This window comes from Mangifera indica, chromosome 20 (genome assembly GCF_011075055.1).
Source record: "Mangifera indica cultivar Alphonso chromosome 20, CATAS_Mindica_2.1, whole genome shotgun sequence".
In the NCBI taxonomy this organism is placed as follows: Eukaryota; Viridiplantae; Streptophyta; class Magnoliopsida; order Sapindales; family Anacardiaceae; genus Mangifera; species Mangifera indica.
In genome coordinates, this window is record NC_058156.1 from 11,835,724 (window position 1) to 11,849,411 (window position 13,688).

General features: G+C 33.4%; 1 protein-coding gene across 2 annotated transcripts; it reads right to left on the reverse strand.

The window, feature by feature from the left end:
• Positions 1 to 628: 628 nt before the first annotated feature.
• Positions 629 to 8,726, reverse strand: LOC123204484 (protein argonaute 1-like). 2 transcript variants are annotated; one of them, XM_044621158.1, is made up of 22 exons: positions 8,590 to 8,726; positions 6,272 to 6,936; positions 5,956 to 6,164; positions 5,718 to 5,867; positions 5,496 to 5,629; positions 5,135 to 5,244; positions 4,794 to 4,900; positions 4,554 to 4,692; positions 4,360 to 4,476; positions 4,131 to 4,238; positions 3,949 to 4,020; positions 3,237 to 3,359; positions 2,974 to 3,136; positions 2,570 to 2,829; positions 2,318 to 2,460; positions 2,072 to 2,134; positions 1,927 to 1,990; positions 1,682 to 1,817; positions 1,516 to 1,589; positions 1,337 to 1,431; positions 1,155 to 1,186; positions 629 to 1,044 (listed from the first exon to the last, which is right to left on the reverse strand). In XM_044621158.1, exons 2-22 carry the CDS (start codon positions 6,923 to 6,925, stop codon positions 821 to 823), a joined length of 3,177 nt encoding a protein of 1,058 aa, XP_044477093.1. In that variant the 5' UTR covers positions 6,926 to 6,936; positions 8,590 to 8,726; the 3' UTR covers positions 629 to 820. The 2 variants fall into 2 exon arrangements, with proteins under 2 accessions (XP_044477093.1, XP_044477092.1); XM_044621157.1 differs by having other exon boundaries at positions 1,927 to 2,134.
• Between the last annotated feature and the right edge of the window lie 4,962 nt (positions 8,727 to 13,688).

The window sequence follows — 13,688 nt, forward strand, 5'->3', positions numbered from 1 at the left end:
CTCAATTCGAATTATATTAAATAATTATTAAACAATATCATTTTATTAATAAACCACAAATTTGAGTCATATATCCGAATAATAAATTTAAATTATAAATTCAAATTAAACTCAAACCAAACTCGAATTATTTTTATTATTAACTGGATGAATTTAAACCGAACTTGAACTAAATTATTTTTTATCTAAATTAAACTCAAACTAAAAAATATTTAGACTCAGACTTTGTATCCACCTCTAACTTCACCTTCACATCATCGCCCTTACTGGTATAACATAGATTTGAGCTGAGTAATATACTTTGGACACATCCATCTTCCACTGAATCAGAATAACTTTGCCGCCTGCAATACCATGAGGTCCACGACCAGATGTTGGCTCGAACCAAACCAAATCCAAACAAAGGCAACTCAAGCTCCCTGTAATCCAAATCTGAACTCACCAACAATTACACAGCAAAAAAAAAATTCCTCGACAAGCTCTAGCAACAGCTTCGATTGTTTTCCTAGCTTAAACCTGACAAACTAAAATTTTTTACTTTCAAAAACCAAACCTGAGCCACCTCACTCGGTTCCACACCTAACCTCCCTATAAAAATTAACCATATGAAAGAATTCTACTAGTTTCAGAACTTCAAATGGGAACAACCCTGGGAAATTTTACCAGAACAAAATAGCAAAGTCAATAATTAGGACATCTTTGCTCCCCACCAGCAACAAAGCAAAATACATAGCAGAGTTTCAGAACCAGTTTTCAATCGGCATTTCACAGCCTTAACATAGCAAATGTCTACTTATTTTAATGATGTCTTTGATAGCGCCTAACAGTAGAACATAACCCTCTTGACATTCTCCTTCAGTGCAGGAAGCGGTCTAACTGCAGCATTAAGACTGGGTCCTCGAGTGCTCCTTGCAGCTGCCCCTCCACCCATGCCTCCGCGTCCAGCAGCAGTGCCGCTTGTCATTGAACCGCTATCTGATGTCTCTGGTTCCATGTAGAATCGAGCTCGGAATGCAGCAAGATGCGCATAGTATGCCGGTGGAACTGTCAAGTTACAAGAAAATAACATCAGCAACCGCTGAACCACAAGTTATTCAATAGCATATACAAGGGTGTATGCATGTAGATCTGTGTCTCAGGCTAAAGGTGCTTACCAATTGAAACAGAACGTGTGCACCTTGCATATCTGCAGAAATCAGAACATATGAAATCACAGTTTAGCTCCACTATCTTAGAATAAAATGACACTAGACGTGATCGCTGACACCTAGAGCCGAAAAATGTGATAATGCAGCAACATCAGAAATAGTAATCGCAGTAACATTTATATACTTACGTGTAGCACAGGTTGTTTGTGAGGGACTGGAGTCCATCAGCGGAGAACTTGTTCTCATCCCACAGTACATGGTAGTGAGCTGGACGGCTTGTACCCTGTTTGTTGTGTCAGTATATCAGAAATCAAATCAGTAAAATCTGCAGCTTGTCATGTACATTGTAGTAGAAAAGATATCTTACCTGAATTCCAGCATGGCTACAGAGGTAAAAGTCAAATTCAGTGGGGTGACAAATTTTGGAGTCCACAACAGTGCCTGCAGTATTCATTAGATTGAGTACTTTAGCTCATATAAATTTTATATATATATATATATGAGATGATATTTATGGAACCAGAATTACTAACCTGGCAATATATTCCCACTCCTGTCAACCGTATTGCGGTCATGATGGTTGTTGGCGAACAACCTTGTGTGGTGACGTTTCTGAACCACAACAAAAGTCACAGGAGGCTGATAGTTTGGTTCCAGGGATGCACATGCCTGAATTTAAGTTGAACAAAAGGGGAGATTTATAGCAAATAAAGTTCAAAAGCTTGTTAATTTAAGCAAAATCATATAGGGGGCTGAATTAGGAGAAGAAAAGCTTTACCTTTCTAATAGCATCTAGTTCATAGAGCAACACTTGATAGAACTGCCCTTCACTGACACCATCCCTGCAAATAAACTTTACATCAGCAGTTATTGCAAGAAAAGGTAATAGCAAAACAGAAAGCAGCAGGAAACTATGAAAATGCCTGTAAAAGATAATGCGCTGTGGCTTCTGCCCAGTTGCTCTGCGGAAAGAAATAAGGAGTTCCCTACATCACACCAAAGAGAGAATGAAAGGAAATTAAGATTATAATATTTATATATATAGCAAAACCATAACCAACTTCATGTGCACAAGTTGGTCTTCACTACTGCTTCCATCAAATACAAGCACTGCTATAAATTGGACAACAGACGCAGGTGTTTGCATGTGAAAGAGAAGTCAATCATACTTAATCATGCCTCCGGAAACTGTGCCTCTTACAGGATCCTGCCATGTCTTGTATAAATCTTGGATGAGCTCTTGTCGATGAGCTTGAGCACAAACCAATCCTGCATATTTTGTGACCTCCGGCCAATCTTGTGATGCCACAACCTTTGTTTTAAATTAAGAAAGTCTTATTAACAAAAATTGTAATTGAAATAAGATGGACAATGATGACAGCATTACAAAACTGAAGCAGATAAGAATTCAAATAGCATACAGCTGCAATTGATGGGCTAGAATCCTCTCCGGGGTGAGGATGGGTAACATCAGCCCCAAAAATTATAGTAGGTCGGTCACTGACTAGAGGTATACGCCTAGATATTGCATCAACAAGCACAGTATTCCTTCCTCCAACCTTCACATTTATCTTCAACGCCACATTAGCTAAATACTGTTTACTCATCCTGAAGACATGCTTAGTTAAACAGCACTGGGAAACAACACCAAGATCTGTCTCACAAATACGCTTCAAATCACCTACAGTAAAAATTTGAATTTATCATATAGTTGATGGTTTGGCAACAACCAACTGAACGAACATTATAACAGAATTGCTAAAACTAACCTACACATACAGGGATAAAATGAGAAGCAAAATAGTGCCTTATGAGAGTTGCATACCATAAAGAGAGCCATTATTATCAGGGAGAATGACAATTAGTAGGTCAAGATCCTTTCCAGATCCCAGTTTGGCCATGGCATCATGGTACCGTGTTTTCAAGACCCTCTCCACCTGTTCAGGACGAGCACTTATCACCGGAAGTACTGGCTCAGGCTCAAATGCCTGCACACATAATCCAATGTTTGAGATATCAGTCACATTATCATAAAACTAGGGCATTGCAAACTTCATTGAAACAACAGGCATACAGCAAGTCCCATACCATGCCAGAAATGTAACACATTTGGGCAAGCTCATAACAAAAGCCACGTGCTACTTGATCTTGAACAGAGCGTGAAAAATTAATGCAAAGCCAGTGGTTAACCGTTCCTCCATTAACCATTTTCTGCAAAAAAAGGTAATTATCAGAAAAAAAAAAAAAAAAAAAGCTGACGTTTTCTATGCAGTTCCCACAGTCATATGACCATATATTAAATAAATGATCACCCAAGAAGAAGTTACTATCAGTTGCTATAAATCGATTTCCACAATGCACTTACTAGTAAAAAAAAATAGTACCTTTCAACTTAAAATTTTTACTTGAAATTTATAAACAAATTCAAACAATTATCCACTTTACCCAATCGTAAAGTTTACAAGTAAAAAAGTAACATCCAACAAATTAAAACCGTTGAATTATGAAAAATGGACAGAATTTTAAGCTAAAAGATCCACAGCTACCAAACAAAGATCTGTCAGATGAGTTACAAGTAAATCTGATAAAATAAAAGAATAGCTGGATTAAGGTTTCCTAGATTGAAATTTCACACAATGCATGGCAAACACAGTTCTGCCAGCCAAATGTATAAGTTCAAAAAAGAATATATATTCTAAAGAATTGTATTTTCAAAAAAATAATAAAAAAGGTAAAAGAGGAACCTCAGCAAAAACCCTATTTCAACTGTTGTATACCATGCAGATAGCAGGAGATATACCTTATTCATCATGTTCCATTGTCCAACCTGAGGCAGGCAATCCTTTTCTCTACCAGTATCATGATATTTCAGCTATGAAAACAAAGCATTAGGGTCATCACATAAGCAAAACTACAATATTTCAGTTCAAATTTTAAGAAGGCACAGGAACTAAATGGTATGGATAACAAAGGAGAACTTACCCAAGGTGCTGGCAGAATGCGAGCTTCAACTGACGCAAGCTTCTCGCTAATTTTGATTCCAAACTCCCTTGCATAAGGATCTTCATGATACGCATTATGTCTCACGGTCTACAGAAGCCATTAAAGGAAACACCATGAAATTAGAAGGCATTCAAATGTAACAATGTAAGATGACCAAAATGAAAAGATGCTAACAGGTAGAGTCATGGAATTTGCTCCAATAACACACCTCCAAAATATCACGCTCCCTATCACTAGGACGCTGACATGTCACCTTTAGCAAAGCAGTAATCTGCCTTTCATTCAACCTTTTGGAGTACCTCTGACCCTCAACAATTTTGCAAACCTACATTTTGGCAGCAATCAATTAGCATTCATATCTATACGTCATACATAGACTGAAAGACTAGATAGGGAGATTACCTCCATAGGCAAATAATTAGGTCTCTGCTGATTTCCCACTTGAAGGCAGGGCCACTGCGTATGTTTAATCGTGAAACCATAAGTCTCATAAAAGTATTCAACAACAGATTTTAAGGTGCCACTATCATCAACCGGAAAACTGCATAAAATAAATCAGTCAGAAAAGACAATCAATATATTAATAAAATGAATTATGAATACTAGATAAAAACATTGAAAGAACATTATATAAACACTCACGTCAGCTCTCCTGTTGCTTGTGATGTCAAACCAGATATACGATACTTCCTACGCATATTTCCCCGATGTGTAACTTCAACCTTAACTCCTCTAAGAGCCTTCTTTATCTGTAGAAATACAATTAAGCAGTTGTTCACATATCCTATAACATGTAAAAGAATAACTAAGTTTTTCATTTTTCTTTAAATATATAATGTACCAAAACTGGAAACATTATGTGAAAATGAATTCTTTGTAAACAAACAAACTTCTGAAAGCACAAAAAAGAAATATAGTGCATAACATAGAATAAAAAATTGCTTAACTGCAACAAAATGAAAAAAATGAGAACAGAAGCCAACCTTCACACGATCAGCATCAGACAATGGTCTAGCAGAAACATCTCTATTCAGGAGCTGTTGTACAAATTCGATCACTGGCAATGGCTCAATGAAAGCAGTGGAGGACATGTCTGCATAAAAGATTATATTTCACCACGATAAAATAATATGCAGAAAAAAGGTGTTACGATAAAAGAAGCATCTATATGGAGAAATATAAAGCCCAAACATAAATGAAATTAATTAACTAATAGTACATGGAAAATACATTGTTAAAAGACAGTATGAGGTTCTTCACACAGAGGAGAATTTTTAAGAAACACATTCTTACATATGCCAAATATGAACTGGTACCAAAATTTTAGTATCAAAAAATACTTACCAATATTCAGTGACAGTCCCATCTGAGTTGGACGAATACTTTGGTAGAAACCACGCCAGCTTTCCAATCCCTCTCCCAAGAGCTGCCTTCGCCCTAGATCTGGTGAATAAAATGACCGACCCACAGGACAGTACCTGCAATAAGTCAGCACCGCTCTGTCATATCAAAGGAAGTGAAGGCATTAACACATACAATATTCAAGGTAAGAATCATAATCTATACCGAGTAGTAGGCAATTCACGCAGAACAATGTCAAGAACCTGCAGCGCTTCCTGAGGTGCATCAGGTTGCCTCCCTTGCAAGAAGAGACCTAAATGATGTAGGTCAGCACGAGCAGCCAATTTTATCACAACTCTGAATTCCCTCTCTCTCCTGAGTCAAAAAGAAGATAATTGTTACAATCCTAAAACAGATAGCAGAAAAACATAGTAAAATAGGAAAATGAAAAATAGGGAAGAACCTTTGCCCGCCTTGTCCCTCATCTTCATCAAGTAGAGTGATATTAAACTCCTTTGAGATAAATGGAAGTGGCCCAGCAGTATACAGGCTCTTCCGACCATCATACGCCGGAAGACGCTTTCCAAGATGGGATTCTCTGTATAATCTCACGAGCTGCTCCATTACAGCACGGTTCACTCCACGAGAAGTAACCTCTGGATTAATGGTAACCTAATTGAGGCATCAAGAGCTTCTGTCACCAACTTACACCAAACATTTGAAAAAATAAAATAAAAAGATAGAAACATCAAAGAGAGAGTGCAAGAGAAGGAACTCACATCATATTGATGTAAATCCTTATCAGGTAGTTCAGCAAAAAAGTGATTAGCCTTGACAATACACCTAATGCCAGAAATTCCCCTGCCAGGCCTAAGTGGGAAACTCATAGATTTACTTGAGGTTGGCAGTGGCACAGCTTGACTTGGTTGGCTAGAAGAAGCTTCCTGCTGAACTGTTAATTGCTGAAACTGCTGAGTGACTTGTGTTGGCTCAAACGACCGAGATGAACTGGCCTCAGATGGCATTGGCTGAGAGGTCACCCCAGGCGTATAAGGAGCCGGGGTTGCTTGGTGCAGCTCGGGAAACTGTGGTGATCTGGATGGCCCACCAGAAGGTCCTCCTCGCCCACCACGACCTCCTTGCTGGGCTTGTCCTCCCCTTCCCCTGCCTTGTTGTTCAGGGGGTGCACCGTATTGTTGCTGTTGTGGGGGTCCACGACCACGGCCACCACCATAACCTCCACGACCTCCTTGCTGAGATTGAGAACCCCAGCCTCTTCCACCACCTTGAAATCCCCCACCTCCACCCTGCTGTGGTGGAGCACTCCTTTCCGTCAGCCTTTGAGAGCCACGACCACTGCCTGCACTCGCTTCTTGGGACTGGGAGCTCTCACCACCACTAGAAGGGAGTTCGGTCCTTCTCTTCCTCACCATAATGATAACCACTGCATACAGGAGCAGTATAACCATCAACTATTACACAATGTCTAAAGAAAAAAAAATTCGAAACAGGCAGAGATCATCGGTGGATAAGACCTTAAGAAATCAAGTTAAGATGCATACGTAATGATGACAAGAAACAAGAACACAAGTTTAAATAAATAGGTAAGGCAGAGACTGGTAAAGCACATATATAGATGAAAGGAAATAAAAGTATAAAATCATACACCAGGATTAGACAAACCACATTCACTAGATCATTTCTCTTCATGCGAGTGACTATAGCATAAAACAACAAAAAATTGAAATTGATCAGTTATACCAATATATAAAAAAATCTGTGCCAATTTAAAGTCATCCACCACACTTCATGGTGCAGGAGTGCCAGTTCCAAATTTTGCAAATTCAATAGGACTCCCAATTGACATTTCAGATAATTGAGAATTCAAAATAATGGGAATGGAATTTCATTCAGTTATACTGAAATTACAGCAAATTGGTATTTATTTCCTCAGGAGCTCCACCTTAAACAGAGGAAGGTAATACACCTTCTGCAGCCAAGCTCCTCTGTTTATAATGTCCAGAAACACCATCCTTTTCATCTAAACCATCCTAGTTCAAATAGGTGTCATCCTTCTCTAATTATTCTAACCCTAATTTAATTTGGTAATTTAATCTAAACCAATTTTACATTAGTCACAACAAAATCTAATCTTATCTTAATCACAATCCCTAATCCTAATCCAACCTTACCTTAAAACACAGTCAAATTCTAATTGGGCAATTCCCAAATTACCCTTATTCATCCCAATCACCATCTACAATGGTCCCAACAAATATGAAACATGCTGGATCTGTGTTTGAAAAAGAGTACTATGGAAACAAAGAACTTGTAAACAAAACAAAGACGGGACTGTTCCTCAACTTCTCGTGCAAAAGCATTTTCCCCATCTCTGAAATGTTATAAAAATACATTATAAAGCACTTTCTTGGATCATGAAACCCAAAACCATTGATCACCATTAAACCCATCTATAACCCAAAGAAAAAAACCAAAAATTAAAAAGAAAAAACTAAATGCAGAGTATCATCAGTCAAAACAAAAATGGTTTTCCAGAAAATGTTTTTAAAAAATGAAAACACTAAACATATACAGTTTATACCTTTCTTCTAAAACCAAATGGTAAAATATACTTCATAAAAAAATAGTAAAACTAAAGGAAAAAAATATACACTATCTGGATAGACATTTCCCTCTATACTTCCAGAAAATCACACAGACAAACAAAAACCCTAAATCAATCACATCTAAAATTCCACGACCCATACCTAACCAATAACTCAAAACAGTATATTAAATACAAACCCAGATGCACAAGATCCAACGATCTATTCCCAAAAACAAAAACTCCACTAAAACCACCCAAAAAAATCGAACCGTAGTCCCTAAACACCATTCTCAACACGGCTTCAGCAGATAATGCACAAAACAAAGCAGATCCAGAGAAAACCGTGCACAATGACTCAAAACAAGACATGAACCAAAAACCCTAGCAAAATAAATCCAGCGCAACAAAGTAAATATACATAAAATCAAGTTTAGATGTCTAACAAAATCGATTTCCATTGAATGGATACCCTAAAACCGGCATTTTTACCTTGAAACCGGTAACAGAAAACAACCGGTACAAAATACAGCAAAGCGAAAGCCGACCACCGGCAACGGAACCCAATTACTCAGAAAAAAATGTGTCCTTTAGTATGAGAGAGACAATAGATATAGTGAGCAGAGAAGTACTGTAGAGACAGTCGGACAGAGAAAACTTTTCTGTAAAGGGTACTTTTTTTTGCCGAAATCTCCATTTTGCCATCCACTAGAAAATGGCTACTTTTTCCTTACCCTTACCATAGGGTTTTGGGTATAAAATAACCACTTTATCTTTACCCTGCCCTCATGGTTTCCGTTGTCTTTTACTTCAAGCATGAAGCTTATAGGGCATTTTGGGTAATTAAATCGATAATTTATCTTTTGATAATAATATTAAATTGTTTAATTTCCCCTATTCAATTAAATTATCATAAAGATGATACCAAATTTGTTATCATTAATATCTTATTATCAAATATGATGTATCAAGTTATACGATAGACATCACCGATAAATAATACTATAGGTGTCATAGACAGGTAATACAATAGGTGCAAAAGTGATACGATAAATAGTTTAATATCGTTAATTGCAGTTATGACTACCAATATAAATGTTTTCAAATTCGAACTCAAAACAATAATTCATAGTAGATACTCTTCAATAGCTCCAAGGTATTACCAATCTTTAATACCAACTTTGATTTGTAAAATTTTATTTATCTGATAAAGTGATTCATCAGATAATAGAAAATATCCTCGTAATTACAACTTTATATATTTTATAGAATAAGAGAGGGTTTTTTTAGATTATAGATATTTCTTAGTGTCATTGGTAGTATTTATCTCTGTGAAAACTTCCCATAGGTGGTAAATGTAATTGGCTCAAAATGTATTATAAGTTCATTTAGCACAAAATAGTTAACTAATATTTAATTTCCTTTTTTTATATCAAATGTTCAATTAAATGCCTAATAAATAATTAATTAATTATTTTCTATATTTTTTTCTAATAATTAAATATATCACAACCAAAATTTATAACAATAAAATTATATGTACATATTTTAGATACACAAATATGTACACATTTATATGTGTCATCATGTGATTAGATGATTTTGAATTAAAAATAAAACAATAACCAATCATATGATGACACATATAAGTGTGTATATATTTGTGTATCCAAAATAGGTACACATAGTATTACTCAATTTATAATATGCGTCATACTCCTATTTTATTATATATTTAATTAAATATTGGGATAATTGTTATTATATAATTAATTATTATTTTATTTTTAATTTAAAATTATTTTAAAATATATTAATATGTATGGTGGGGGTGACCAAATTACAGTTATATCCCACCACTTTAAATTTATGTGGCCCCACCACTAGAGGCTGAGATGGCAAGATTCAAGATTCTCAATGCTGTATATACACCCGAATGGGCTATTTGCTGACGTGGCACACCCAACTTAGTGGAACAAGAACCAGCTCACATGATTGGCCACCACCCCACGACTCCTCTCGATGGCCGGGCCTTTATCTCCACAAAATAAAACCTCCCAATACGCGCTGACACCACCAACTAGACCACACTTGCCCTCTAATTCTCCCACGTCTCCACATAAAGACCAAAATACCCTTTCTCACCGTTCCCTTAAGTGGAAAATATGCGAGTAGATGTGTATGGGCAGTCGCGAGGAGAGGCAATTAGTTAAAGAAATGTTAGGGTCAAACTAATAATTATTGGTTAAACAGCGACTAATCGAGGTTAATTTTTTATAATAAAAAACTAATTATTAATTAATGGGCTCGAAGATTTCCGGAAGATTCTTTTTTCGCCTTCTTTGAGAAGGGGGTGGTGATGTTAAGGAACTGGCGTGGAAAGTAGGAGACCAGCGGTCTTACTCACCTGACCGTTGGATCCTGTAGCTTGTCTTTGTCTTTGCTTTTGAGCTGTCCGATCACCGCTCCATTTGTATCGGATGGTTCCGTGTACAAACACCTTATCAAAACCTTCTTTTCGAAGTCTTACATCAATCAGTCTGGGCCTTTGGGTCGATCCATTCGAATAAATTAATTCAAATAAATCGATTTTAAATTAAAATTAATTTTTATAAAAAGTAAAATATTTTAAATTAATTTAATATAATTGATATATTGTATAATTTAATATAAATGGATACACTTAATATATAAGAATTTTATAATATTTTTTAAAATAATAATATATTAATCATGATTTTTTATTGTTTTATCTTTTAAAAGTTATATTATATTATATTTAATACATAATATAAAAAATTACGTTTTTAATACACAATTTGACTATCTTGAGTTCAGGTTTTAAAATTATTTATTTATTTATTTGATAATATTATTTGTTATTTTTATAATATTGTTTAATATATTTGAGCTTATTGAATATTATATATTCAATCCGAACTCAATTTAGCTTTATATTAAGCTTAAATCAAATCTATCTCTACAATTGATACAAATATTTTTAATATAGTTTGATTCGCTGTATAAAAATTTATATATATAATTATAATATTAATATCTCCAAATAATACTCTCATAAAGTGAATACAAAGAAGCAGTATTTTTAAAACTGAATCAGTCATCTTACTAGTTAACGGTTGAACCGGTTCAATCAGATAACTAATGGTTCAACATATTATCAAATTATTATATATTTTTCTTAAATAGTATCAAACATTTACATTTTTAAACATAAAACATAATTTTAATATGTTAATTAAATAATTAACACTCCATTATATAAATAAAGAAAAAATAGATTTACAAATTGTTGATTTTAAATATTTGTTTGATTTAATTAATTTATCAAATTCAATCAAACTTCAAATAAGTCAATATTTATATATATATTTGATTTAATTATTAAATCAAACAAAATCATAAACTTATTTATAATTTAACTAATTAAATTAAATGATTTGATCCAATTTTAAAAACACTACAAAGAAGTGAACCCAACTTAAACGAGGAATTCGACTCCTTTGTAGTAGTGTGAAGTTTCTCCCATTGAAATTGAAAATGAAACTAATGCTTATGGATGGGCCATAATAGGCCAAGCAAAAGGGGCCACATGGAAGGGCCGAAAACAAATAGCTGTTTTTTGGTTTTTCGCCATTGGGATTTCTTCAACTCATACTATAAAGTTTTGGAGTGTATTCAATATATGAAATTGACAACACATTGGGACCAAAAACAAGAGAGGGGCATGAGTTCGAAATTTGTTGATAGTATTTCAGAATCAAACTTTTTATTTATCTAATATAATATTTATGAGACAGATAACTCAATTCAAAGTTTAACTATTTAGAGTAGTTAAATAGTCTAACTTAAATAAGAGTTTTTCATCGATAAAAAACAATATATTTTTTTTATATTGAATAAGAAAATCCTGATTACGTAGGAAATTGCAAAATATGGGTTTAGGTCAAATAACCCATTGCCCAACCCAATCCATTTGGGCCAGGCCCATTCACAATAGTGATAATTTAATGAAGTGAAGACCATCTCACACTAACAATTCTCTCTATTTATTCCATCACGAAGATCGCCAACTTTTAGTCCAAGGAAGTTGGATAAAATTGACATTTTAAGTATGAGTAAAATCATATGTATTTAGGGTCCCTTGGTTTCAGCCAATAAAGATTATCTTGATAATCTATTTTTATTACTTAAATTACCTTATTTGATTTGTCAAAAATAAAATATTATAGTAATTTTATATTATCAATTATGATATATCAGCTAATGTAAATGGTATGATTATCATCTTCACCTTATATATTAAAATATTATTAATGTAATATTGATTTTATTATAATTAAATTCTAATTTTTTAATTTTTTAAAGATAAAAATAATATCATTTTCAATTAATACAACAAATAATATAAAAAAATATTTTAGAATTGTTATACCTGAGAGCATTTAAGTAAATTAATTTATTAGTATTCTTTTATTACTTCTAACCAAATATAATAATTATTTATACATATTCATTTTTATCAAATTTTATCAAATATAGTAATCATTTATATCTAGTAATCTTATAAATAATTTATCTTTAAGGTAATAATTCAATTTTGATAATAAAATATTACCCAAACCAAACATCCTCTTAAAGTTTATCTCTTCGACCAAATCGAATAGAGTTCTCCAATCACAAAAAGACAAAATCAAATACACTAATAATGAGTACAAATTGTATAATAAAAAAATTATGTCGTGATTTATTGTTATTTTATTTCTAATTCAAACTTACTTAATTATATTATAATAAGTTATAATTAATATATAAATTAATACTAATTATTAATACACATAATTTTATTGTTAAAATCTATATTAAAATCGTTTTCACTTTTTTTTTTTAGTTTTTAATAATAAATTATTTTGAATTTTAAAAATATTAAAAGACAACTAAAATATTGAATCATATTTAATTTTTAAAATTAATTTTCATATTATAAATCTAATCGTTTCACATTTATTCTTAAACTAATGTGACATTGAGTAATTAATTGATTTAATTATTATTTTATTTATAATTCAAAATTATTTAATCAAATAATATCATATCAACTGTTATACTCGCTAGTTCCCATCTGTTAATATATGAATTATTGTTGTTGACAATTAAGCCCTTGGGTTTGCTTGTGACACAAAAGATGAGAGAAAGGGCAACCAAATTCTTTTCTTGCCATTTAAACATACCAACTTTTTCTCCATTTCTAGTCAATAAGTTCTTATTCATTTCACATTGTTCCAATTATCTCTTCGTATCAACTCACTTAACTTTATTTAATATGATTACGGTACAAATATAATACTTGTGGAATCATTCAATTGTGAACGATTTGTGAAACAAGGTTCCATTGCATAAATGGTGAATGATCGATGAACCTAAGCCTACATTTTTTCTTTGAAAAATTGAAAACGAACAAAAAAAGTACAAATATTAAAATCGAAACTAATGGATTAATTAACTCACTTTTCAATTCAATTTGTCAGCGTCGCAATTTTTTTAGCATTCCTATTAATAATTCGCAAGCATTG

What these genes read in the sequence shown, in the direction of transcription:
- LOC123204484 (XM_044621157.1), bottom strand. Translation starts at nt 6,925, where the DNA reads ATGGTGAGGAAGAGAAGGACCGAACTCCCTTCTAGTGGTGGTGAGAGC. An exon ending in CTGATGCTGATCGTGTGAAG is followed by an intron (nt 4,901 to 5,134) that starts GTTGGCTTCTGT and finishes GTATTTCTACAG; the next exon opens with ATAAAGAAGGCTCTTAGAGG. An exon ending in AATGGAACATGATGAATAAG is followed by an intron (nt 3,360 to 3,948) that starts GTATATCTCCTG and finishes CTTTTTTTGCAG; the next exon opens with AAAATGGTTAATGGAGGAAC.